Raw genomic sequence first — 23,680 nt, 5'->3', positions numbered from 1 at the left:
CCTTTAAAAACGCTGATGAATGGTGGTGAGTTGACAGTACACCAGGCAGACAACCTTGCAGGTCAGGTCCTGTTCATTTTCCCTGTTCTTTCTCCTAAGAACAGGCTTGTCCACTGCAGGCTTATATAAGGGAACCTCTTATTTGTCCTTCATTTTCTCTGTTGTCGATTTACGTCAAAAATAATGATCTCTAATAATAACTACTTCTGCCCATCCAAAATGACCCTAAATCAGTGAAAAAAGAACGAGACGTAAACCGATTATTGACAAAAACAAGTTAATCAAAACGCCTTCTGTGAGCACTGTTTATGAGTGGATTCAACCTAATAGTTTATGACAGGAAACCACATTTCCTGTGAACTGTGTTCAGTAACACAAACCTTTGAATTCCAGGCGCTGTGAATAAGAAGTCATTCTGGTTTCAGTGAGACCTGGAGCAAAGGCGTATAACAGGAATGCGATTTCAATTTGTGCAGCCCACACTGTCATCCAGCTTCTCTGGCACAATGACAATTATGATGTACTCACATGTACACACAGAAAATAAACCTCTGTTACCAACTGAACATCTTTGATTCCTCAGGCACTTGCACAGTATTTGCACAAATGGATATGTACAGGGAGGGTGTTCCTGCCTTCCCAGCAAAACCTCTGCCTGGTGAGGACGTTCGTAGGGATCTTTGTAGATGGTCGAGGTTGGAAAGGAGGACAGAGCTGCCTGGTTCCTTCCCCATTGTGGAAACCAAACTTCATTAAGACTTTGTTGACAGGCTAGAGGCTCAGAAACTGCACAGCGAACGAACGCAGTTTAAAGGTGTGCTGCTGTATGTTTCTGACTCCTTAATGTGTCCAAGTGTTCTGATTCACGGTATTGTTCGGACAAAGACTTTCATATAATTCATTATGAAATTCGATTGTGCAGCGTGACACTACTTTGTCAGCATTATATCCAATCAGCTTGCATTTAAACTGTGATTCTGCTCCCTTCTACGGTTCATTTTTCACTGAAAAGTGTATTCACTGGGTGTTAACTAGACAAGGGATGCATGATATCACATCTAGAGTGCCATGACACTGCTGGAGCTCTGCTCTTGGGACTACAGAGAGCTGCTGCCTTACCTCCTGAATATGAGACTTCATGATTTCATTCTGCTCAGCTCTGTTGCACTAGTTTACCTTCTTGACCTCTATATCCATGTAATTATTAATTACTAAATTATTAGTAATTGTTGTAAATTATTAATTTGTTTTAATTCTGTCACACTTTTTTGGATAACTGCTTTCTGAATCAATAGATTAATTTCATTATGTATATTATTCATTAAATTAATAATATTATATTAATAAATTCATATTATTATTGTAATACTATGAAATACACACTTAATAATTCAGCCTGTGCTTTGTATGGGATAATGACTCACTCCGCACAAACACCACACCTAAAATACTTATTTCATGAATCATGATGCCTTTTGTTTTTGAATACATTAAACAGATTTTATGAATTACAATTTACACATCTGACCTTTACAACTAGAAAGTTTGTTAGATTCAGTTAGGTGTGTGAAATACATTATCTCATCCTATAAGAGCAGAAAAGGCCTCAGTCTGCAGACAACCATACCACAAACAGGGGATTCAAGGTGAAATCTAGGAGTACAGTTGATATTGGTAGATGTTAGCGTGACATTTCCAAGAAACGAATGCGTTCTACTTAAGACTGACAACAGAATGATCTCTTGATTGAACAGAAGACAGAATCCATCTTTGCATGTGGGTCTTGGAGACCCAGAGCCAATGTACACACAATGTACAGGTAGGTCATTCCATTACAGACGTGCAAACAATTACAAATGTCTCCTCACCTTTCCCAGTGGCAGGTGTCAGCTATACGTGGCGTGGTTCAGGACTGCAGGCAGGCCAGACAGTCAACAAGTCCTCCTGTTGCAAAGCAACTTCAACAGCTTCCTCCTCCCTCCCATAGGTCCTGGAGGGACTGCTGCTTAGTTATGCCAGTGGTCTCTCTTCCGTCCAGATGGAGCGGTTTTCCTAGGGAAGATGGTGCCGTAGGTCCATCTGGCTCTGCAACACAGAGATGGAAAAGGAGCCAGGGTGGAAATTGGCACCACATTGAGCACATGTGGCCATGCATTAAGTGGTTGTTGCTGAGGAACAGACTACCCAGCCATGTCGCTGAAGCTGATACCATGGCTCCATTCAAGAGATCTTTGGATCAATGAGTCACGAACTACAAAATAGACCAGATGGGCCGAATGAACTGCTCTCTGTGGTAACGTTATTACGTTCATCTGCTCTCATGTTCCAAGGCTTTCTAGAAAGACTCTAACAGATTCTGTCACAGAGAGAGTAATCCCATATAACAGAGCTTAAGAAGTTCTGTTCAAGTTTCAACAAAATAGGACCTTCTCCAAATAAAGTGAGGACCGTACCAATAACAATAGATGACGGGTCACAAATCAGGAGAGAAACCATTTCGCCCAACAAGAACGTTTGGTAGCTAGCAGTTGCTTGATCAGTCTCACAATCTCATCCAGCTGTTTCTCGAAAGAAGAAAGGATGTTGGCTTTCAGCAACATGACAGAGTAGCTTGTTCCACACTTCCACAGTCCTTTGAGTAAAATGGTACACCAAGTCCTGACTGGAGGATCAGGGCATCGGCTTCGTCAACACGGCAGGGTAGCTCTTTCCACACTCCCACAACCCACAGCCCACAATAATGTTCGAGCGACCCCACTCGAAATTGTCTATTGCTCTGTGCAGCCCCAGAAAAAGCAGCTCTTATTTCAGACTTGGCCACGTACGGTATTTCCCTTTGCCTGCAACAACGCTCTTTCAGTAACAGATGGGTAAGGCTATTTGGGTCATTTTCTTATTTCAATTTACTGTCTGAAATATTCGTAGAGTTCAAAATCTGTGCCTGTGTTTATCCAAATACGTGCATCTGTAGGGTAATTAAGGAAAACCGTCATTTTTCTGGTGTTATTATATATTAATTTTCAGCATGTCTTTCAGGCAAGTACTGGAAATCAATCGAGAAATGTTCTTCAGCTGTGGACCTCTCTCTTTCGGAGCTCCAGAAGTCCGACAAAGAAGAAACAGACGCTGTGACAGCGATGTCTTTACTGTCTGTTGATGTAGACCAGTCTGGCGAAGGACGAGAAGGCAGGTAAGAAGTTGCAAACCAGTCCGTGTTCATTTGGCTGCTATTCTTATTTAATGACTTTGCACAGGCCTCAGGCAAAACGTCAGAGTTGATCTACTTGGGAAAAATGTCTCGGGTGCGAAGACTTCTCTCATTCTCACAATTCTCTGTGTGGTCTGTTACACCCGTGTTTACTGCAAGACACAAAAAAGCTCGGGTTTACAAAAAGTCTTCACACAGGAAACTGCAGAAAACCAGAGCAAGATGACTTTTATACTGCAACTGTATTCAAAAATGTATGGCCTGCTACTTTGCGTTCAAAAGATATGAGTTTCAGATGCACACTGCCCCTGTCCACATGTGCTGTAGATGCATGTCGGATAAGTGGGTGTTTGATTTCACAGTGAAACAGCCTGAACTACCATGAAAGTAAAATCGTTTACATTCTCTGCCTTGGCTCTTTCCTTTCTCTTTCCTCAGAAAGGGGATCTTTTTTTAAACCATAACTTTAACTCAAATATACAGATATTCAAACATGCCATAATGTAAACAGGAACATTTGAAATCATTGCTTTGGACTTAAACTGTTTTTCCACTTGACATTCTGTTTATACTTCCTGTGAAAGAACCTCTATTTATGGACAACTGGATAACGCAAATAAACATCACACAGAAGTGAAAAATCAGCTTTGATTATCCATGAAACTCTACAATGTCATTGTGTACTCTTGCGCCGTATTCTGATTGCCTGTTTATTTTTACAGAACTGCAGCTGAGCCAATGGAAGAGGAACCCGCTCTGTGAAGTGCCAAGTCTTCCAAGATATTTCCTGTATGTGACTTCATTGTGTAACCCCTCAGGGCACCCTGAGACATGTCTTGTCTGCTGCTTGGGTGGCGCACGTCAGATGGCCCATAAACATGGGGTGCATAGGACTCATTTCACTTGTTCCTTGGACATGTATGAAAGGAGGGCTTAGATTTTCTTAATTTAAAGATGCCATACTGTACCCTCATGCCTTGAGTCTGTTTTAATTACGACTATGACCTACAGTGCAGAATAATACTGACACTTCGTTACCCCAGACTTTTTTTTTGTTACCATTTCAAAGGAGCTACATTCGTCTTTTTGCCAAGCCCTATTTTAAATGGTATTTTTTCCCCAGCGGCTCTTTTTTTTATCAAGCAATATTGCATTTTGGGAAAACGCGCCCAGTGTTTTATAATTATAAAAAAAGAGCAAAAATCATTTTGTGGGGTCAAGACATTTTTTATTGTGTACAACTGAGGTGTGTCAGTTTTGCTTATTGCCTTCAATCCATTATTTTTTTTCTAATTTTACTACTATTTACAAGACCAGAGGAATCAAACAGAGCCATAATTAAGAAAACTACTGAGCAACGCACTTCTTTCATAAACATTTGCATTGACTTTTTGATTCTGTTTTAATCTTTAAAATATAAAATTTTAAAATTTCACTATTATATTTTCCTTTGAGAATCCGCTCATTTTATTCAATTACTTAAAAACAGGACACTTGTGCAGTGTATAGCAGCGAAACAATATATTCAGTTCATGTTTCACGTAGATTGGAATTTATGTGTATGCACAAACTAAAAAGATGGGATTTTTATTTCTTTTTAAAACTACTGCACATTATCTGTAATAATACATTGCAGCATTTCCAAAAAAAACACATCCTGGGTAGAGAATATTAAAATTATTTTACAGTTATAAAATTTAAAAATAACAAAGAACAATTCCAAAGAAGATGATAGTCAATGAAAATAAGCCTCAAGTTTACTAAAGTCAAAAAGAAATGCTTTAAGAGTGGAATTCAACAATAAAATTATAATTAGAAGCAATTAGGTTAACAAGAATAAGATACTTTAATAGCTCAAATTCCTGTTAAAACTCTGAGAATTATAAACTATTTAGTGACACTTTAACTACTGAGTAATTTATGATCAACTGATGTTCATTATATTTTTTCTAACTAAGCAGCTTTCAAGTACAGCCTTAAAACCACAGCCGAAGAGCATTGTGTCCCGATTCAGAAATTTGAAGGAAACCTTAATTAGAACAAGCTTTGCTCAAAGGTTATGATGATATGAAAGATCGAACAATATGGTTTGAGTTAAAGGCAACTGAAACCTGTAAATCAAAGATGAAAAGATTTCATTCAAATGGAATTATAGATTTCTCTTTTGTCATCCGGCCAGGCATTTTTTTTTTCGGCATTTGGGCATGCAATAAGGTCAGTCATTTCATTTTCCTGAAGGGGTTCTGTTTCAGATAATAAAATAATGAAAGGTGATATCTGAGGGGGGGGGGGGGGGGGTGTCGACAATTAAACGTCCAAAGGTAAACAATGCTATTGAGCAATGTGTTTTATCCCTAAAGAACTTTGAAAAACTAATAAAGGCGCAAATTTAATTTTGTCTACCAGTGCCAAAAGCTGTAGACTATAAAATGTCAGAAATAAAGGAAGACTGAGTGATCTTTAGGAAGGTTTCTAATCAAAGGTGAAAGTCAGTTACGCGTCGATGTAGAGAAATTGTTAAATATGCATTCAGACAAATGCTTTTAGCCGAGTTTTGAGGTGGGAGCTGTATCAGCCTGCAGAGGAAGGAACAGCGGTTTATTCTACGTGGAAAGTGAAAAGAAAGAGGCACAAACACCTGAAGGAAGCACAGAAACAGCCAAAACATTACTCTTCAGCCTGGAATGAACCTCTGCTAGTTCCTTCTTCTTTTAACAGTTTTGCTATTTTTGTTATTCTGTACCTCGACTATAAAGCTATCACTCCATCTATGTTTGTAATGTTCACAGTTTATGTTTTAGATAATTTTATATTTTATATACAGCACATGTGAAAGTACTAAAACATCTTATAACCTAGGGCAAGAGGTTTGAGGCTAAAAACGTACAGACATACACAGACTCCACTGTGGTAAACAGACACCCAAGTGTCACTGCACCCTGTTTATACTGGATCCATGAACAGCACTGCCAGGATATGAGTGTGTTAATGCTGGGTACTTCCATTTTCAGTGCTCACAGACGACAGCAAGGTGCTCACACATCGCGGACACTGCAGCCCACACCTGTCATAGAACATGTATGTGAAGAGGTGGTCCCAGGCAAAAGTTTCAAATAACTTGTCAAAGATGCCGCAGTTCAATGATATTAATTCCCTGTTTGCAAGCCTCAGCTCTCTTGTCTTTCCTGGAGTGCACGGATACTGTCATCTTGAGCACCTTCCATTCAAATAACAAAAGTACTTCCCACATTTGGACATACAGGATAATACCTGGAACGAGTAAAGTCCCTGGCATCTCAAAAGTGACCTAATGGTTTTGAGTCTCACTTGGGCTTTGATGTCTGCCTGAGACAAAAGTCTGAATCCACGTGAATCACATCAGAGGGGCAGACAGGTGTTCCCTGGTCTCAACATACTGGTTATTATAGGCCATCAGCTCTGTCAGCGCAGAAGCTAAAGTGTGTAACATTATGTGTGTACAGTATGTAGCATCCAGTGACATACGTGCATACCCACTGTCCAAGAACTGTGAAAACCCAGCCTCAAGTAACAGGCTGAGGAAGGACAGCCTGCTAGTATCTGTGCTGCTCACTGCACTCAACGACAATGTTGCAAAATGAGAAGAGGCACACTATCGAATGCACTCTGCTACAGAGTGAACATTTAAAGGCTATCCTGGACACCTGCACCCTCTGTAACACTGGGAGTTGACTGCTACAGCTAACTTTTTACTCCTTCCACATCCAGATGATCCAGAGTTCTACCTCTAGATCCTGTCAAAAGGCAGTTCTCATGAACATCCTATTTATGGCCTAGTAGGAGACTAAGGATTCCTTTAGGTTTTATCTTTTCATATACTAAGTAACCATGAGTTCGTTCTGTGAAAACAGTCAATCAGCTTATTTGTGTCACAAGATACATCTATTTATGTGACAACTGATCGTGAAAACATAGTGTGCACCATTCAAAACATAGGGCACCGTTCAGTACAAGGGCATGAGCTACAAAACAGCACAGATGACTAGTGTGCAAATGTTAATAGTCAACAGCTGTAAGGACTGAATTGAGGGAGAACTGATTATTTAAAAACAATACAATGTCATTCCAGTTTTTGTTCTAAAAGAGCTCAAGGAGGTATGTTGACAAAATATTGGTGGCAAGCCATGGTATAAGAGAGGCTGAGGTTCCACTTACCTTTTGAGAGTGACGTGCTCGTGCCCTGAAGTTGCTGCAGCTTTGCTACAAAAAACCTTTCCTGAGATGAACCTGTCACAGAGAAAGGAAAGTAATGGGCATAATTAAACCAGGAGCACGGGTGCAGGTTGCAATAATGCAGATACCTTGTGTGTAGTAAATAACAGATAACATCAAGATCCTTCTGAACAATGCAATTGTAACAGATTACTAACCCTAATAATTGTAATTCACAACAGGGGTGACAGTTGGATGCATGTATTGTTACTGCAATACTTACAAGTCCAAGCCAAGATATCTCGTAATATAAAAATGAAGTTCAATGTGTGCGATGTCTGATTTAATTTAATATGGTTGGCCATACTGAAAAGGAAGATGAAAACTTAAGCTTCAGTACAAAAAGCCACCTTGTCCTGCAGTTTGTAAAGAATGAGGGACACTAGCAATTAGTACTTGAAAATCATTTTACAGGTGATTAATATTCCAGAGTTGAGTGAAATACAGCTCATTCAGATTAGTATAAAACACATTAGGTTATTCATATTCTTAGTAAGTGCCATTGATTGTCGTTATTATTTTAAAGTATTTTTATAGCTCTAAAACTTACAGTGACTCAGATCGAAAATAGCAGATGTGACTAAATTGAACGTGTTGTTTTTATTAAAAGCAATAGCTAGCTACTCAACGTCTTTTATTCAACTCAAAGTCTGGAGTAAATGCCCTCACCTTCAGCCATCACATTATTTCTACTGTATGTTTGATCCAGAGGTCAGATTTTTAACCCTTAAGGGTGACTGTGAATACTAAACCTTTGAAATGCAATGTTGTACACCCATGTAGGAAAGGTTGTACTCATGCCCTGTGAATAACAGCTCTTCTTTAATTTTGTCTAGTTAAGTGGTTGTGATATTGAATTATTCTCTTATTAATAATATTGTCCATGCAACAATTGACAGTTTTCTTGTGTAATGGCAAACTTAAAAGATAGAAGAGACTCTGTATGCTTGACACCCTTATCTCATAACTGTTGTTGTGAGACTGAAAAAGAATTCAAAGAAGAATCTTTAGTGTGCACTACATGACTGATTTCCCATGTGCATTTCATTTTGTCATTTTATTTCTTTCCACAGCGGAATTAATATGCAATTATGCAAAATTATGGATTTTTTTTTTTTTTATTCAATAGAGCTCCTAACAAAATAAAAAACTAGAGCTAAATTTGCAGTATGGGTCCTTTTGATGAAATTTAAAATGTTGCTTTATTGGTCATTTAATTAAACGAAGAGTGCAATTTTATTTAAACTATTTGACTACGCTTTGATATATTAATGAGGGTAATCTAATGGAGCTCCCTAACAAATGCTTTAAGGCAACCATTAGCTTCACAGATTTCTTTTTCCTTCATTTATATAATTTGACATTAGTGTATTATTTTTGGTAGGTCACTGTCGCAAGGTAGATGAGCAACACTGCATGTTTGTTTTATACTGAATCATGGAAGCTCAGGACAAAAGAACTGATTTTTTTTTTATGGAGAGCAGACGTAGAGCTGAGCAAACTCTGCATTATTATTTTTAAAATACATTTTAATTGCAAAGCTCCTCTTCAGTAAAATCCCATGTGTGTTCGTGTGGCTCACATAATCTTCCAGCACGTCTGTTCCAGATGTGAATGACCAGGGAATATGAGTTATGCAGTGAAAGAGATATAACACATTATCAGTTTTATTTTTGTTAGCAAAAAAACTGCTCCCACTACATTTCAATACAGAAATGCATGCTAATTAATTGATCTATTAAATGAGGTGAACTGTTTTTGGCAATATTGGCTAACTCCATGCCTTGCCAAGTTCCTTATCATCAAGCAATCATTGCATAAGAATTGAAACAATTTCCTTTCACCAGCTAAACACCCATGCGGCTTGGCTCTTGCAGAAATGTGTGTGACAGGTCAGAGGGAACATGCCTCACCCAACCTGAGGCCCAGCTCAGCAGCCGGCAGTCACAGTATCAGGGCACTATGACTATTACTCCATTTAAAATATTCTAGACATTTTCTATCATCCATATACTCGTGCCTATTTGGCAATGTGAAATCTTGAGAAAACAGGAAGAAATCATAATTCTGTCAGAATATCATTAAGTCATGATAAACATATGCTGCTTCTATTTCTAATAAAGTAGAAATGAGGTTAAATTCATTCATTCAATTTTGCAGCAGATAAAATGGACTGGATGTCTGTTGTAAATGGGTTAAGCTATGACAGAAACCTAAATTCTGAATTAAATTTAGAACAAATGGAGACATTAAGAGAAAGAAATAATCTACTAACACGCATTTGAGATAACTGCACTCACCCAAACAATCATTTTAACAGTACATATACTGGGGGGTGGGGGCTAGAGTACAGTAACTGTCAATTCCTAAATATGTTCTCGAATTGTTGTTGAATGCCTATTGAAACCAGGCAGGGAAAAAGTTCGGTCCCAAGACTCAGCTGTATCAAAACGTCGATGGTTTGTTGCGGTCAGGCCTCAGAGTGTGAGGGGTTTTCAAGCTGGAGAAAGCACGCTCCACAGTTCCTGTCTCACCGCCTTGAATGCGTATGGAGATAGACGCCTCAAGTCTTGATCAGATTTATACACCAACTCTGGCTGGTCCACCTGCAGCTGAAGGCTCCCCTCTGTGAATTAGGATGCTAACCTTGGTCCACAAGGACTCACGCAGCACTGAGGTTTTAAGTTATACAAAGCAGAAAGTGAATTAGTGTGATGTTGCTTCACATACATTTTCTGGCCTGTGTTAAAATAATCAACCATTAAACAAGCCTTTTTAACTGTTAGAGAAAAGATGATGACCTTGTGTTGGGTTGATAAATAAATAATCCGCAGCAACTCAGACTAATAGCTCCATTTGAGGAAAATCATGATTATTGTTTTTTTTTAATAAGAAGAACAATAGTATTAAATACATCTTATATCGTCTAACCATTTTCTAACAAGGTTACTTTTTTATCATATTATAACCGTCCCCTGTTCAGGACTGCACTCCTCACCATCAGTGATTGATAGGTGTTTAATCAGAAGTGAAACTCATTCCATAAACATCATCGCTTCCGAATATTGGTAAGCGAACATCTGTAAGTAAACTTTGTAGGTCATTTTTGGGAAGTGTTTCACCTGCTCATTCTCTTACCATTTGGGCATGTGTGAATTAAAAACACGAAGGGTTTTGTGACATAGTTGTGAAAGCAGGACAGACACAATGTGTACAGTACATTTAAACATAAAAATGTAATCATTAAAATTAATAGACAGGGATATGTCTAGTGTAACAAAGTAGAGTCTGCATTAAATTAATTATTATGAAGCACTTACACTGAAGCCAGATAAGGTCACTGTGTTCTCAAATCAGAGCGACAAAATGATTGAACTTCAACAAAGTTAGACATTCTGTGTACAACTAAATATTTTTGAATGAATCAATGTGAAATATTCAGTGTGTGCTAAACAATACCTTCTTACACAGATTTCGTTAGGGAACTTGATATTTCTAATTCCTCAAACCCTAAAGTTGACCGTGTGCAAATTTCTGAAATATCCACAGAAATGTTCCTGTGAGAGTTCCTTACATGTAGCAAAAGGCACAAACGGGCATTTTGAATTGTGTACTCACATACTATATTACATTTATAGTTGTTGTACTGTTATGATAAAGCTCTATTGTGCATCAATGTGTTTTTTCACTTTGCTTAGCTTTTGTTCGTTTCTATTCCGTTTGCGTGTGTTGTGTTTTGCTTCCGACTACAAAACTACATGATCATGTCATTAGAGTGGCACTCAGCTGTATGTTTTGGCTCTACATTTTATACGGAGATGAAACCTGTGTGTTGTATATTGTCTTTACGACTATTTTAAAATAAAAAAAATTAAAAACGCTTTCCCCCAGTTCTGTGATGGTGATGCAATTCAACGACAGCGAGCCTACGGGACTCAGAGCGTGTATCCAGAACGGAAGGGCGAGGGAGAGACGAGGGGATCACTGTTGCAGTGAAAAACGACCTCACAACAAACTTTGAAGAGCAGGGTTTGATTTCTGTTTGTGCGTGTGGGATGCAAGCCCGTAACTGTGTGTTTAAAGATCAATTGACAGTCTGGATGAACCACACTTAGGTCAAGTCTCAGATAAACAGGTCAGTGCATCGGATACACAACCATCGGAGTTACACTACACTTCTTTCTTTTTCGTGTGTGTGTGTCTCGTCCACTACCCTAGAATCGTTTACGTTTTGAGAGGCTTATTAGATACAGGATTCTTTTTTTTTTATTATTATTATTATTATTTCGGGAATGCTCCGAGTCAGGATGCAGAATTACCAGCTTCGGTGTACAATAAATTGTGTACTCAGGACGCGTTCAGGATACAGGTGTGGCGAAGGCCTAGCGTTATTAAATATGGGTAATGGGCTACAGTTAGCTGCTAAGCAAAAACAGAAAGAGGTCCATGAGGATACATACCTTTAATCCCCCGTGGATACTTTCCCATAACTTGGAGAATAACCGCGGGGTGCAAACATTTCCTAACAATACTTATTCAGTATAACGTTTTGCTACGCATTGGTAAATGCGTATTGTGTGTTTTATAAAAAATAATATAACACGTTACGATTACATTTTACTCACAGCCTTGTCTGTTACGTGTGTTTTAAAACCTTGTACTTATGTTTCACCGAGAATATGAACCACTATTTAAAATCAGAGTTGGTAATTGTAGAAAGTATTTTTCTTTTAATAAAGATCTATACTTGAACATTTATTTGACGACGAAAACAAAATGGAGATTATAATCTGTCATATAGTTCACACAATAAGGAACTGAAAATAGTAATGCAAGAGTTATTACATGTATCGATTTTTTTAGAAAGCACACTCGTTTTGCACATGAAGTCTGATGCCTACTATACACTGCAAATTGAAACACTTAAGTTTTGCACATGAAGTCTGATGCCTACTATACACTGCAAATTGAAACACTTAAATTTACCGCTTTGTTGCAGAAATTAGAAAGCGTCTCCAGTTACTCTTTTAGTTAGGGTAATTGTTCAAAGCTAGGGTACAAACGAACTATCGTAAAAATATCCCTGACGGTCCACATACAATTACTTTACTGTCTTAAAATGTGAACCTGCAACAATATTGCTTCTATTGCTTCTGCTGTTACAGCTACTACTGCTTAACGCGATGCAGCTGCTACACCGAATCATAACGAATTAAGGAAAAATTCTGAAGTCTGAAGTGAACCATGATTCACCTGCATTTGAATTTAGACCCACTGAAGACTGAGGTTTCCTCGAACAACAGATTTCTTTTTGCTGCCCGTTTGATTTTCAAAAGGATACGTTTCAAGAGCATAGATGTAAGAAGGCCGTTTTAAAACAAGAGTATTACCTCAAGTGCGTGTCATTTAAAACAGCATTCCTTTCCAATTAAAGTACATCCCCCCCAGACTTGTTCCAAGTAAAGGCTTCAGGTTTAAATTTTAGGAGGCGGAAATGGATTTACATAATATACTCGGACAAATAAAAAAAATCAAATAAAGTGATTAATCAGAAAGTAGGCAAACGCAAAATAATTTTCTCCTCCATTTCGATTCTGAATGACGTTTAGGCCTGTATTAAAATCTGTGTTTTGTTTTAAATGTGTTGTTTTACAGACTTCTCTGCTTTCAGTACCTCTAAAACAGGTGCACTCTCAAGCCTTAGCAGCTCGCGGTAACGCTACACTGCAAATATATTTTACCCACGCCACAAGTACAGACCTTACGTGAACGAGGTATTTCATCTGTATTTGATATTTTATCAATGAGCAAACTGTAAAACGTGTAATCTGATTTGTGCCACGTACCTTTTATATTAGAAACTCGATTTACCTTCGTATTAGCTAAACCTTCAAAGGAAAATAAACAATGTGGTCTGGGCTACTTCGAAGCTTAAACGTACAAATACGAAGAAACACCTGTCGACGTGAATCTGTCACGCGTCTAACTGCCCGCCTGATCAAGCCCAGTTTGCAATTAAAAAAAATCCGATTTTTGACTCGTGGACAAAACGGCCGCAATTACCCAGTTTTCTGTTAAAGCAATACGTAAACAAATTGTATTTGTGACAGGTATTTAATGAGCCTATGTCCCTATGTCAGAAAAAAATGGTTTTCTTAATTCGGGGGAGGGGGGGTTGGAAAATGGGTCCCTGGCTTTGTTTTTTTTTTCCCTTCTCATCCTTGGACAGATCGCGCAGACAACTAATACTGCCACTCGCTCCTGACGTTAGTTAGCTTACTAAAATATACGTAATGGTGCCTTTACACTCTGATTAACCCTTCCTTGCCACTCACTGCAGGCTGAACTGTATTCAGCAGCGAAGCGAACAGGTTTCTCTGTTGTGAGTGCTGAAAGGCTGGGGGGGTGGGTTGACCCTCTGGAAGTGTCAGAGCAAGAGACATTTGTAATAAATCACACCGATGAACGTCCAAATCCAATGGGTGCCTTGAGACTCCTCATACATTCAATCCTAAACCTTAACATCAAAGGATGGCTTTTTTAAAACCATAAACACTTTTTTCTGACTATAAATAAAGGAGAACGTATTGTGAAATATTTTAAATAGTATACGGTAAACCACTCGGAAATATCACACTTCCAAACACAGGCGCACGCAGAAGCCTTAAAAAAGGAAAGTATTTTTGGGGGGTTCAAAGAGGCACAGTAAACAATAAAAAAATAATACAGTGTAGCTGTATTTGTTTCAAAAACAAATGCGTTTCCGAAAGCACAGGAAGATTATGTTTATTATAAAATACATTCAACAGTATGTAGTCATATATAAAATATATCGTTATCTTTCATATTTAAACTGTACACGCTGTATCAGAGTGTGTGTATGAAAGGGCCGAGAAAAAGGTACATTCCCCTGCAATGGAATTTCGTTTTAATTGTCAAGGACTATAAACGGGCAAGCATGACAACGTGCACCTAAGGAAAAAAAAAAAGACTGAAGTTTAAATTAACAGAGACACGGTCACTTGAAAGGGTGGGAATCGATTTCTGCTGGAGAATCAAACGGCCCTTTGATCAAATCCAAGAGTTTGCACTGTTCAGTTCCCTGCGCGCCTGTCAGAAAGCTCGCCCGGCTGCAATAGAGGCTGAGGGTTATCTCCTGAGGTTCCCAACCGTCCCCACTCAGGGGGATATGCACACAGTACACACGTCAATGCAAACTATTCATCCCACTCATGACTTGGCGGATTTTGTTCAGATTTATTGAGAGGCATGAAAGACCGTGACCAATGATTATTGAAACTAATAGCAATTGTTTACGCTGATCAAATTGTTATACGTTTCATTGTATATTAGTGTCAAAATATCAATATCCATCAATACTTATAAAAAGAATTCCACCTGTTGCCCAGTGCGGAAAGTTCAATATAAAGTGTTATTGTGGAGTATGTAAGTAAAATGGGTTGACTTGTTACTCTTAATATTGCGATTTACTAAATGATTTACTTTCAATACATGTAAAAACACGACAATTGGACTTGTTTTTTATTTCTCCTTTTTTCTCCATAGAGATGTTTAAACATCTAGACTGAGGGTGATAAACGGAGCTGAATCCGACCTGGACTATTTTCCTCACGGTGATCACAGTTTCCGTGTGCTCGGTCACGGAGCGGAAATGCACTCACCTTGACAAAGATACAATTTGCCTTTGGATTTCGGAAGTTAGCGAAAATCTAACAAGTATTCAGTTAGACGGAGAAAAAAGCTTCGGGATATTCTCGCATCATCGATAAAGCCATAATCGCGGTGCAATAGTACACAAAACAAAATATTAAATCACACAAAAATAATAATATAAAAACGTCTTTATACAACCTGTTAAATATGTTGTCCGTACACTAAACCCGCAACAGGGAGAAATAGTAACACCATTAATACCCCACTTACTATTAATTCTCATACTGTTGCTGCTAAAACTACGGCTACCAGTGATGATAATTCCATACATGTTGGGACTTTATTAATTTAAAATGCATAAACAATAACATGATAACATTTAAGCACAAGTAAAAAGGTTTATAAAACGATTTACCATGTTCCTCTGCTTAATTCGGGTTTGCCAGCTTGGAAAATCAGGCCTATAAATCTCGTAAGCAGACATACAAAGACACATCACCACCTCACTTAGAGCGCACGTCGCGTCTGTATTCTAATTCATATGTACTGTAAGTAAATACGTACTCCACGTAGGACATAAAATACACATGGTAGACTTTATTATATACATAGTACAGAATTATTATATATAATCGGTTATAAAAGACGGTCATGTAGTTTAGGCTGAATGCCAGTCTTCATCTTGAGCTTTTCATGACCGAAAGGAAAAAGTCAAAACGGTATTTTCTCCTTCTTACCATTCAGATTCAGACGCGTTGAGAAGCAATCGATTAGCCTCAGCCTGTCCACAGATCTGATTCTGATTCTCTTGCCGCTTCGAACAAATCCTTGATTAACAAAATATAACAAACGTCATCTTCCAACAAAATTCACCTTTCTCTTCTTTAGAATAAGAGTGATTTATGTCCAAATCTTATTTCAACCACTTTTCTCTTGCAATGCATTCGAAGGCGTGTCTCTACTAAAGCTGCACATCTGTTCATTTCACGTGACGTTTAACAAAAATACTAACATCTGGTGAAAATAAGTTTCCTTCAGGTGCCTGCGTAACTTTTCACTTGCCAAGATCCTCCAACAATAGCAACTCTCACTTAATCCTATACTTACTTAATCTTTGATAGTGAAAAAATAACAACCACGATCTATAAGGAAAAGCAGGAATATTGCTAGAAAAGTGAATGAAAACACTGTGTGTTTATCTGTATTTTAAGTCAAACTACAGGCCTTGTAAACGATTTCGTGTATATTTTCTCGTTCGTGTTACTAAAAAGAAAAATATACCGAGCCGGTCACCCTGAAGTACGTCCAGTGCAACAAACTATTATATTCAGCTCAATACTGGATGTATAAAAATAAGAAACGTCGAAAACAGGTGTTTGTAAAACAGAGATTCCACTTACTGTAAGGTGGGCCATATAGGGGTTACTAATTCAAAGGGCCTGTTTGCTACATAAAACGAGAAGAAAAAAAAACTCCCAAAGTGTGCGTTCATATTTTTAATTTTTCTCCCAGCTTGTTCTGTGCTTTCCTCTATTTTTTACCAAGTCAGACGCGTATAAATGGCTGACTGTTGGAGCCGTAAAAAGAACTTTTGTGCAAGTGATTTTAACCTGCTCCACCTTCAAGTGACCTGCCAAATGCTGTTTCTATTTTATGGACATCTGGGAATTCCGAACATGCCTTAAACCCCAATTACACACCTTCTTCAAACGGACACGTGCTTTGATTTGCAAGAAGTTTAAGCTCGGAGAATTCTAAAATACTTTTCCAGACCACGCCGCGCGAGAAACAAGAGCTTTCTTCTCTCCGGCAGTGTTTGTTGCTGAGCACAAACCAAAATATTACGAAACTAAAAACCCAAAGCGCACTTTAAAGTCATTCTACCGATGACTGCATGGCCAGAACTTACTTCAAGCGCGCTATAAAAATTGTCATTAAAACCCCATTAGATTTTAAACTCGATTTATTATTTGGTTAAATTCGTTCATTTTTATTTTTTTATATAATGCTTTATATTACACAATTCATAATCCTGGTGCTATGACTCACATACAGTAATTCTGGCGTATTTGTTTAGCAGCAGAGCAGAAGAGCGGTTTCTTTCACTGGTGGTGGAAAGATATTAATAGACACTTATTTGTTTTGTCTCGTTAAAATGACAAACTTACCTATTTGCTCTGTACGTGTCTCTGAAGCAAGCCTGGGAACCGCTGGATCAAAATCGTCTGTCAGTGAAGAATTTGATACTTTTGGCCTGAAGAACAACAGTGCTGAGCCAGGCCAACCACCCCAAGTAAGAAGAAGAAAACACACCGAGAGTGCTCATCTAATCCAACAAGCTAACAACAGCAGTGGTGAAGATGATGACGGTGGCGATGACTGTAGTATTAATAACGGCTAAATGATAATATTTCCTCCTTTGAAACTCTTAACCGTCAGAATCGCCTCCTTGCTCGTTTCCCTTCAACGTGAAAGCAAAGAGGTTGTGCTTAACGGGAGAAAATTAATCTGCCTTAGTCATGCTTCCACGGACAGAGTGAAAGTAACTGTTGCGCTACAAACTAATACTTCCACAGTATTACTTTTGAACGTGCTGTAGCTGGGACCTCAGCAGTATGAACTTCCAGGGTAAAAACCGCGTCAAAACATAAAGGAGTATTTATTATTGAATGTGTTAGTTTCGTACGGACGGGACAAGGAATGCATACTAAATAAATTGCCATTTCAATCATTTAACTTAATGCGCTCTTTCCTTTTGAACAAAAAAAAAATATCTTTCTAGTCAAAATCACAGTAGCAACAAGCAAGCGTAGGTAATTTGTAACTCACAGTTTGGGGCCGGATTATTATTTTTTGGTTATTTGGCTTTCATCTCGTTTTTAAATTAGCGCGGGGTATTAGGCCAGATAAATAAAATCGGATTTAAAAAAATTTTGCTTTTAACCATTTGATCCCATTTAAATACCCCCTTTTTTAAATGAACGCGGAAATGTCTTACTAGTCTTTTATGTATTATAAAGTGTCAAAGACAGCGACTGGCAGCACAAACATAAAACCTAATACCAGCGCCCATGGGTTCAGTTCAAGGCACAGAAAGGCGTGCAAACATCCCGAAAACTGCAGGGCCGAGATCTGATCTCCAGTGGCACCACGGATAACCAATTTTTCGAGATTGGTTGTTATTTTACAATACTGGCATTGTTATATATCAAAGTGTAAGCCATTGTTTTCTCCGTCTTGCACATCACTAAACTAAATGCATTTCGCTATTTAAAAAAATAAAGATTTTACAAATACAAAACATTCGAATGAGGTCACCGTTAACAGCTCATGTTTTGCCAAAAATCAAAGTCGAAATATATATATATATCAGAATATGCTCCTAAAGCGAAGATATGATACGCCAGACTAAATTTTAAAGTCAAGTTACATCTCATAAAGACTTAGATCTTTTTCATACTGTACATGCAAAACTTCAGAGAATTGGATATCAACATGTATCCGTACTAGTAATTATTTTGTTCAATGTGCGCTAAACTGTTTCTGTTGAGGCTAAAAACAGGCAGATATACATGACTATTTTCATGTAAAATGAATACATTCCAATATGTGTGGAGTTAGGACAAGAATGCCTTAATCTAAAAAAAAAAGCCTTTAACCATCCTGCCCCTAGTTCTATGTACAGATACCCGTGTGAACTTCCGACAGAGAAACTGCCTAGGTTCTGACATACGATTCACGGAACGGCTGCTGAGGTTTACCAATTTATATTTTCCTAAATAATTCCCAAAGTCCATCGAATGTATTTCTCTGACCTACGCGTGTAAGATTCCTGTCCTCGATGTGAATAGAGGACTGCAGCCCCAAGACTGATTCGCGTCACGTTATCAAGATGAAGCGATCATCTGTCTGTCACCGCTGCTTATTTAAGTTTGCCCACGTTTCTGTGTTTCTGCGTCCCAGGATAGTCTTTATCACCTAATTGATTACCTCTAACTCTGCGCTGTGCTCGATAAGTTAAAGGTGACCAGAACGTACTGTTAAAAATCATATTTATTTTATTGCAGAAAAATATACAAAGATATTTACAAAACAATCATAAAAATAAGAATGCATTTAGACACCGGATCTATTCTGCATTATAACATGGGTCATCAATAAATAAATAAATGTATTTCAGGAAAAAAAAAACCTTAAAAAGGTTTGCACAGGTATGAGCCAGGTGTCAGACTATATTATAGGACAGTTTTCATCGACAGCCTAGCAATGAAAAGTTTCGATGCTTTTTATCCTTTGTTTTTTCACCCCCTTCATAGAACACAGGCACAGCTGGTCAAAAGGCATGCATAATGAAATAAATTTCCAACATTCATCGTCAGACAGAAATGTTTCAAACACAGATCAGAATGTCGAGTTTGTGACCGTGAAGTCGCACGTGTGCTTGGTCGGTGTCCGTCGCCTCGCTGTCTCTACGTGCTCCCCGCCCTGCCCTCTTGGGTTGGAAGATTTTCGTATTTCCCCCCAAAAAACGCAGCTTTGTACATATCCAGCTTCAGACTCGAGAGTCCCCATCACGGGTGGGTAAGTGGACACCAGTTGTCACCTGCAAAGAACAAAATAAGTCAGAGACAATTTGACAGAGATCCACGCGTGACCAAATTTGTTTTTGTGGCCCGTGCAATGTTAACATGTAGCGACATTTAACGCAGGGAAACCTTAAAATGGAAACTAGCTGGCAGTCACCGAGAAAGAAAAAAAAAACCGTTATTACATTAGAACAAAACTCTTTCAATACTGACGATCGTCATCATAAAAATACATTCTGTTTCGATCAATTAAAAATAATGGGAGAAAAAAAAGGCACTTCGCCAGCGTACAAGCAATTAAACCAAGGCGACCAAATGAGTTAAAAACTCAAGGTCTGTTGCTTCTGTCATCTATAAAAGTTACAAATGTAATGTTACAAAAGTTACGATATGTTTGAGGAAAAGAGGCATACCATGTTAGCCTAGTTTCACAGACGCTAGTGAGATGCAGACATGGACCAGGCGCCCTCCATTCTCCAAACTGAAAAGGCATAGCTTAGTCTCTCATGAGCCACATAACTACAACTTGCCATTTTGGAGTCCAGTTCATCGCTCTGTAGTACTTGATAGAGGAAATCGATGTACCTGGCAGCCAGTTTGAGGGTCTGAATTTTGCTCAGTTTGTCTGAAGGAAGGGTAGGAATGATCTTCCTCAAGGCAGCAAAGGCTTCGTTGAGAGACTGCGTTCGCTGGCGTTCGCGCACATTAGCCATGACTCGCTGGGTCTGAAGTTCCTCGAAAGACTGCGGGCTGCTGCTGCTGGATTTCTTTCCTCTTTTCCCAGGGGTAGGGCTATCTGAATCCTCCCCATTTTTCCTGCTCGATCTCCTTTTCCTCCCACATCTTTTCTGCTGCCTGTCGAGCTCTTCTTCACTGTTGCTTAGACTGTCCACTGGAGACACAGGGGAGCCGGATTCCTCTTGCATCATTTCTTCAAACATCAGCTTCCACTTAGAAAAGACACAAGATCGCGCTTCTTTATTTCATTAATTTAAAACTGAAGACCTCAGTCCCTTGTTATATAAAGTCAGTTAAAATATCCGTACTCTGGCGTCCTAGCCACGGAGGTGTTTCTGGCTTCTTGGAAACTTTGGGAGTTCTTATAGCCTGGACGGCGCTAAGTGTTTGGAGAATGATGCGATTGGTCAAGAAAGCAAATGACGTGACTAAGAAGGACGGAGGTGTCCAAGGAACCATCAAAAAAGTTTCCGTTTTTCAAGATGCAGCCCTTTCAGAGTAGCGTAGCAGCCTGGTCAAAAATGCCAGTGAAAGGGGGGACCTATAAAAGGTACATTTCACACGCGCTTTCCGTGCTTAATTTCACCTGGAGTGACGCGCAGGCGGCGCTGAAGCTGTTCTCCGGCTTCGGCGCGGAGCAAATAGCAAAAGACTGATATATTTACCAGTTGTTACGATTCCACAGTACGATTATAGTCAGAAATATTGCTGCTGCAAACATAAATCAACGGATATCTCAGGAGCCTGGATGCCGGCCCCACGTATTTATGCAGCCAAGCAGGCCAAATGGGTCGTGGTAAGATGATGTTATCACCGGCGCAGGGGTTTCGTAAACATAAATAGATCCAAATACCACAATATAAAGTGCGAAAGGTATGACTAATTATACTGAATTCTAGTAATGACATAGCATGTTCTTTCAAAGGTCTGTATAAATACAAACAATAGATACACCCAAGCAAAATGTAATGGTCTACTAGCTAATATTGTCAAACGAAATGTCACTCTAGGTGTAATAAACGTCATTATTCATGGAAATCACAAATGCTATTTAATTTGTGTTCAGGTTATTTCAATAGACTCCCGTTTCGGCCTTCTTTCGAATTAACAGACTGAATCCAGAGCTGGTAATCGAGACTGAAATCAGTTGTTTGGTGCTGGATCGTCAATTTAATTAGCAGCTGTGCTTTCTATCTCCTCCCGTGTCACTGGCCTTCCTGTGATTAAAAGGGAATAGGGCGAATGCAATATCCACCCGCATTTTCTGTTACTAGCTGTAAGGACACATTTGGACCTCTGTAGACTGTGTTGACAAAAGATAATATTTACAGTTATTATATTATTTACAACAGACAGCACAGAAGGAGAAGAATCACACAGGCGCAAAATGAGAATGATGTGGATACAAGTAAAACGACACCCTTGAGCCTTTGAAGATGAAGCAGTTGCCAACAATGAAAGAAGAAAAATATTGTTCTTTATTGCTGAATTGCTGATAAAGCACTTTTATTTGTTTTATTATTATTGAAAGAGGTTATTTCAGTAGGTTATTTCTGTTGTCAGTAGGGGACCTGCAAAGTTCTTCCACCTCGACACTAGGTGACCGCAACATTTATTTTCATTTATTAGTTCCGAGTGAGTCGCTCAGAGAGGTGCTAGTGTGAGTAATAAAAACCTGTCCACCAAAACGAAGCGGGGGTGTGCGGAGGTTATACCACGATTCTGGGGGGGGGATAGGTGTAGCGTCTCTCCCAAGCCCGGTGAGCCGGGTTTCTCCCTGTCAGGGCTGGGCACAGCGGCGGGCAGACCGGCGGCGGCTGCTCAGACTCACAACGAGAGGCCGCAGCGCACCGCCAACACTACCTGGCGAGACACACGAGAGCAGGCACCCACAGCTAACACATAAAACGCTTTAATGTCAACGGATGCAGTGTGAAACCGCCTGATGGGCAAACCATTCATCTCCACGGCTGTTACCCCAGAAATTGCACACCGGGGCTGTGGGCTTCTGCTTGCAGTCCCGCCAAATACGAAACTGTAGGTGCCACGAAAGCGCTTGAAAGGTAAATTTCAAGGGGGGGGGGACAACGTCGATAGCTCCGTACAGAAAAGGTCAGAGTAGGTCCTAGCGAGGCAGGGCATCGCCCCTGTGACCTCGTATGACCTCTGTTTGAGGTTGTCCGTCTCTGTATAAACCCACATTTGGCTGAGCTTTGAACGACAGCTCTCTGAGCGTCCTGCCACTCAGCAGTTCAACCAACCGACCGACCGACTGAGAAACCGACTCAGCTGACGGATGTGGAGCTCGCCAATTGAAATGAGTCTTCATCCTTACACTTAACTACCGTAGTCCTCCTCCGCAAGAGCTAGGAGAAACTGAGGTTATTCCCTGAAATGAAGTACGAGTTCCAGTAGTGCTTGTGTGCATCTATCTTCTGAACTACTTGAAGTGATTAGCGTGTGTTGTCATACTGCACACTTCCTGAACAGAACGGGGTTAAAGGAAAGAGGAGCAAAGGGGAAGGAAGTGGCTTGCAGGCATCATTGCCGACCACGGGAGGGCGCGATTTCCCACGTATCTGTCAGAGCAGAGGAAAAGTGAAAGGGCACTTTCTGACAGAACTTTCACAACTGATAAAAACCTCAATTTGCTCAAAGCTGGCCTGACAGACTTTCAAGTCGAGCTGCGGAAGTGCTGTTTTGCATGTAGAGAGGAATCCGCTCATGAACAAAGAAAGAGCGTTTCGGTAAAAAGATCAACATTTCGACTCAGCCATTTATTTTAAAACCTCGATGAAAAATATTATTGCAATAGATACCAAATGCTGACAAAAATCTCTCAAAGCAGGCATGCAGCACTTTAACACACCTGAGGAAATTTTCACAGCCAAAATGTGTTTTTATTTTCTTCATTTTTTTTTCTATAATTCTCAAAATGAAACCCTACTGCTATTTCCTTTGTGGTAAAAATACTACTTAAGATTTTTGCCAAAACGTTTTTTTTTCATAATCTGATTCACCTTCCAGAAAAGCTCCTTACAGACCAAATTCCGCAAGTAACCAAAGCACACAAGAGACAGAAATGATTACAGCCTTCTTCAGTATTGCATAACACCGTGTGGGAAACAGACACATTCTGTACGAGAGTACAAGAGTGATGCTGCTCTTGAACTCATTTAAATTTAGTTTGATTTATTTGTACCCAGCCACCGTTTCCTACATG

The 23,680-nt window shown here is 39.3% G+C and overlaps 2 protein-coding genes and 1 long non-coding RNA gene across 18 annotated transcripts in view; 1 reads left to right on the top strand and 2 right to left on the bottom strand.

Moving 5' to 3' along the window:
- The window catches only part of LOC148650843 (histone deacetylase 9-like), a 180,461-nt gene extending 174,790 nt beyond the window's left edge, over nucleotides 1-5,671 (top strand). For all 12 annotated transcript variants that reach the window (XM_088600425.1, XM_088600421.1, XM_088600416.1 and 9 more), the window contains 2 exons: nucleotides 3,037-3,190; nucleotides 3,931-5,671. In XM_088600425.1, coding sequence (XP_088456551.1) covers nucleotides 3,037-3,190; nucleotides 3,931-3,970 — 194 coding nt within the window. In that variant the 3' untranslated portion in view covers nucleotides 3,971-5,671. The remainder of the gene's footprint in view (nucleotides 1-3,036; nucleotides 3,191-3,930) is intronic.
- Nucleotides 1-17,851, bottom strand: part of LOC148650842 (uncharacterized) — a 39,971-nt gene extending 22,120 nt beyond the window's left edge. For 2 of the 5 annotated variants that reach the window (XR_015925580.1, XR_015925581.1), the window contains exons 1-3: nucleotides 15,871-16,219; nucleotides 7,403-7,474; nucleotides 1,869-2,085 (exon numbers count right to left, since the gene is read on the bottom strand). This is a non-coding gene — a long non-coding RNA (uncharacterized LOC148650842). Of the gene's footprint in view, nucleotides 1-1,868; nucleotides 2,086-7,402; nucleotides 7,475-15,870; nucleotides 16,223-17,301 lie in introns of those variants that run through there. The other 3 variants (XR_015925578.1, XR_015925579.1, XR_015925577.1) reach the window with 3 other exon arrangements.
- A 1,317-nt stretch (nucleotides 17,852-19,168) lies between these two features.
- twist1a (twist family bHLH transcription factor 1a) lies at nucleotides 19,169-20,825 on the bottom strand. The gene is made up of 2 exons (XM_088600412.1): nucleotides 20,133-20,825; nucleotides 19,169-19,736 (listed from the first exon to the last, which is right to left on the bottom strand). The coding sequence occupies exon 1, from the start codon at nucleotides 20,658-20,660 to the stop codon at nucleotides 20,157-20,159; it is 504 nt and encodes a 167-aa protein (XP_088456538.1). The 5' UTR covers nucleotides 20,661-20,825; the 3' UTR covers nucleotides 19,169-19,736; nucleotides 20,133-20,156.
- Nucleotides 20,826-23,680: the final 2,855 nt, after the last annotated feature.

This window comes from Lepisosteus platostomus, chromosome 12, assembly GCF_059453375.1.
Source record: "Lepisosteus platostomus isolate fLepPlt1 chromosome 12, fLepPlt1.hap1, whole genome shotgun sequence".
Taxonomy (NCBI): domain Eukaryota; kingdom Metazoa; phylum Chordata; class Actinopteri; order Semionotiformes; family Lepisosteidae; genus Lepisosteus; species Lepisosteus platostomus.
The sequence above is the reverse complement of the archived record's forward strand: the minus strand, read 5'-3'. Positions and strand labels throughout refer to the sequence as shown.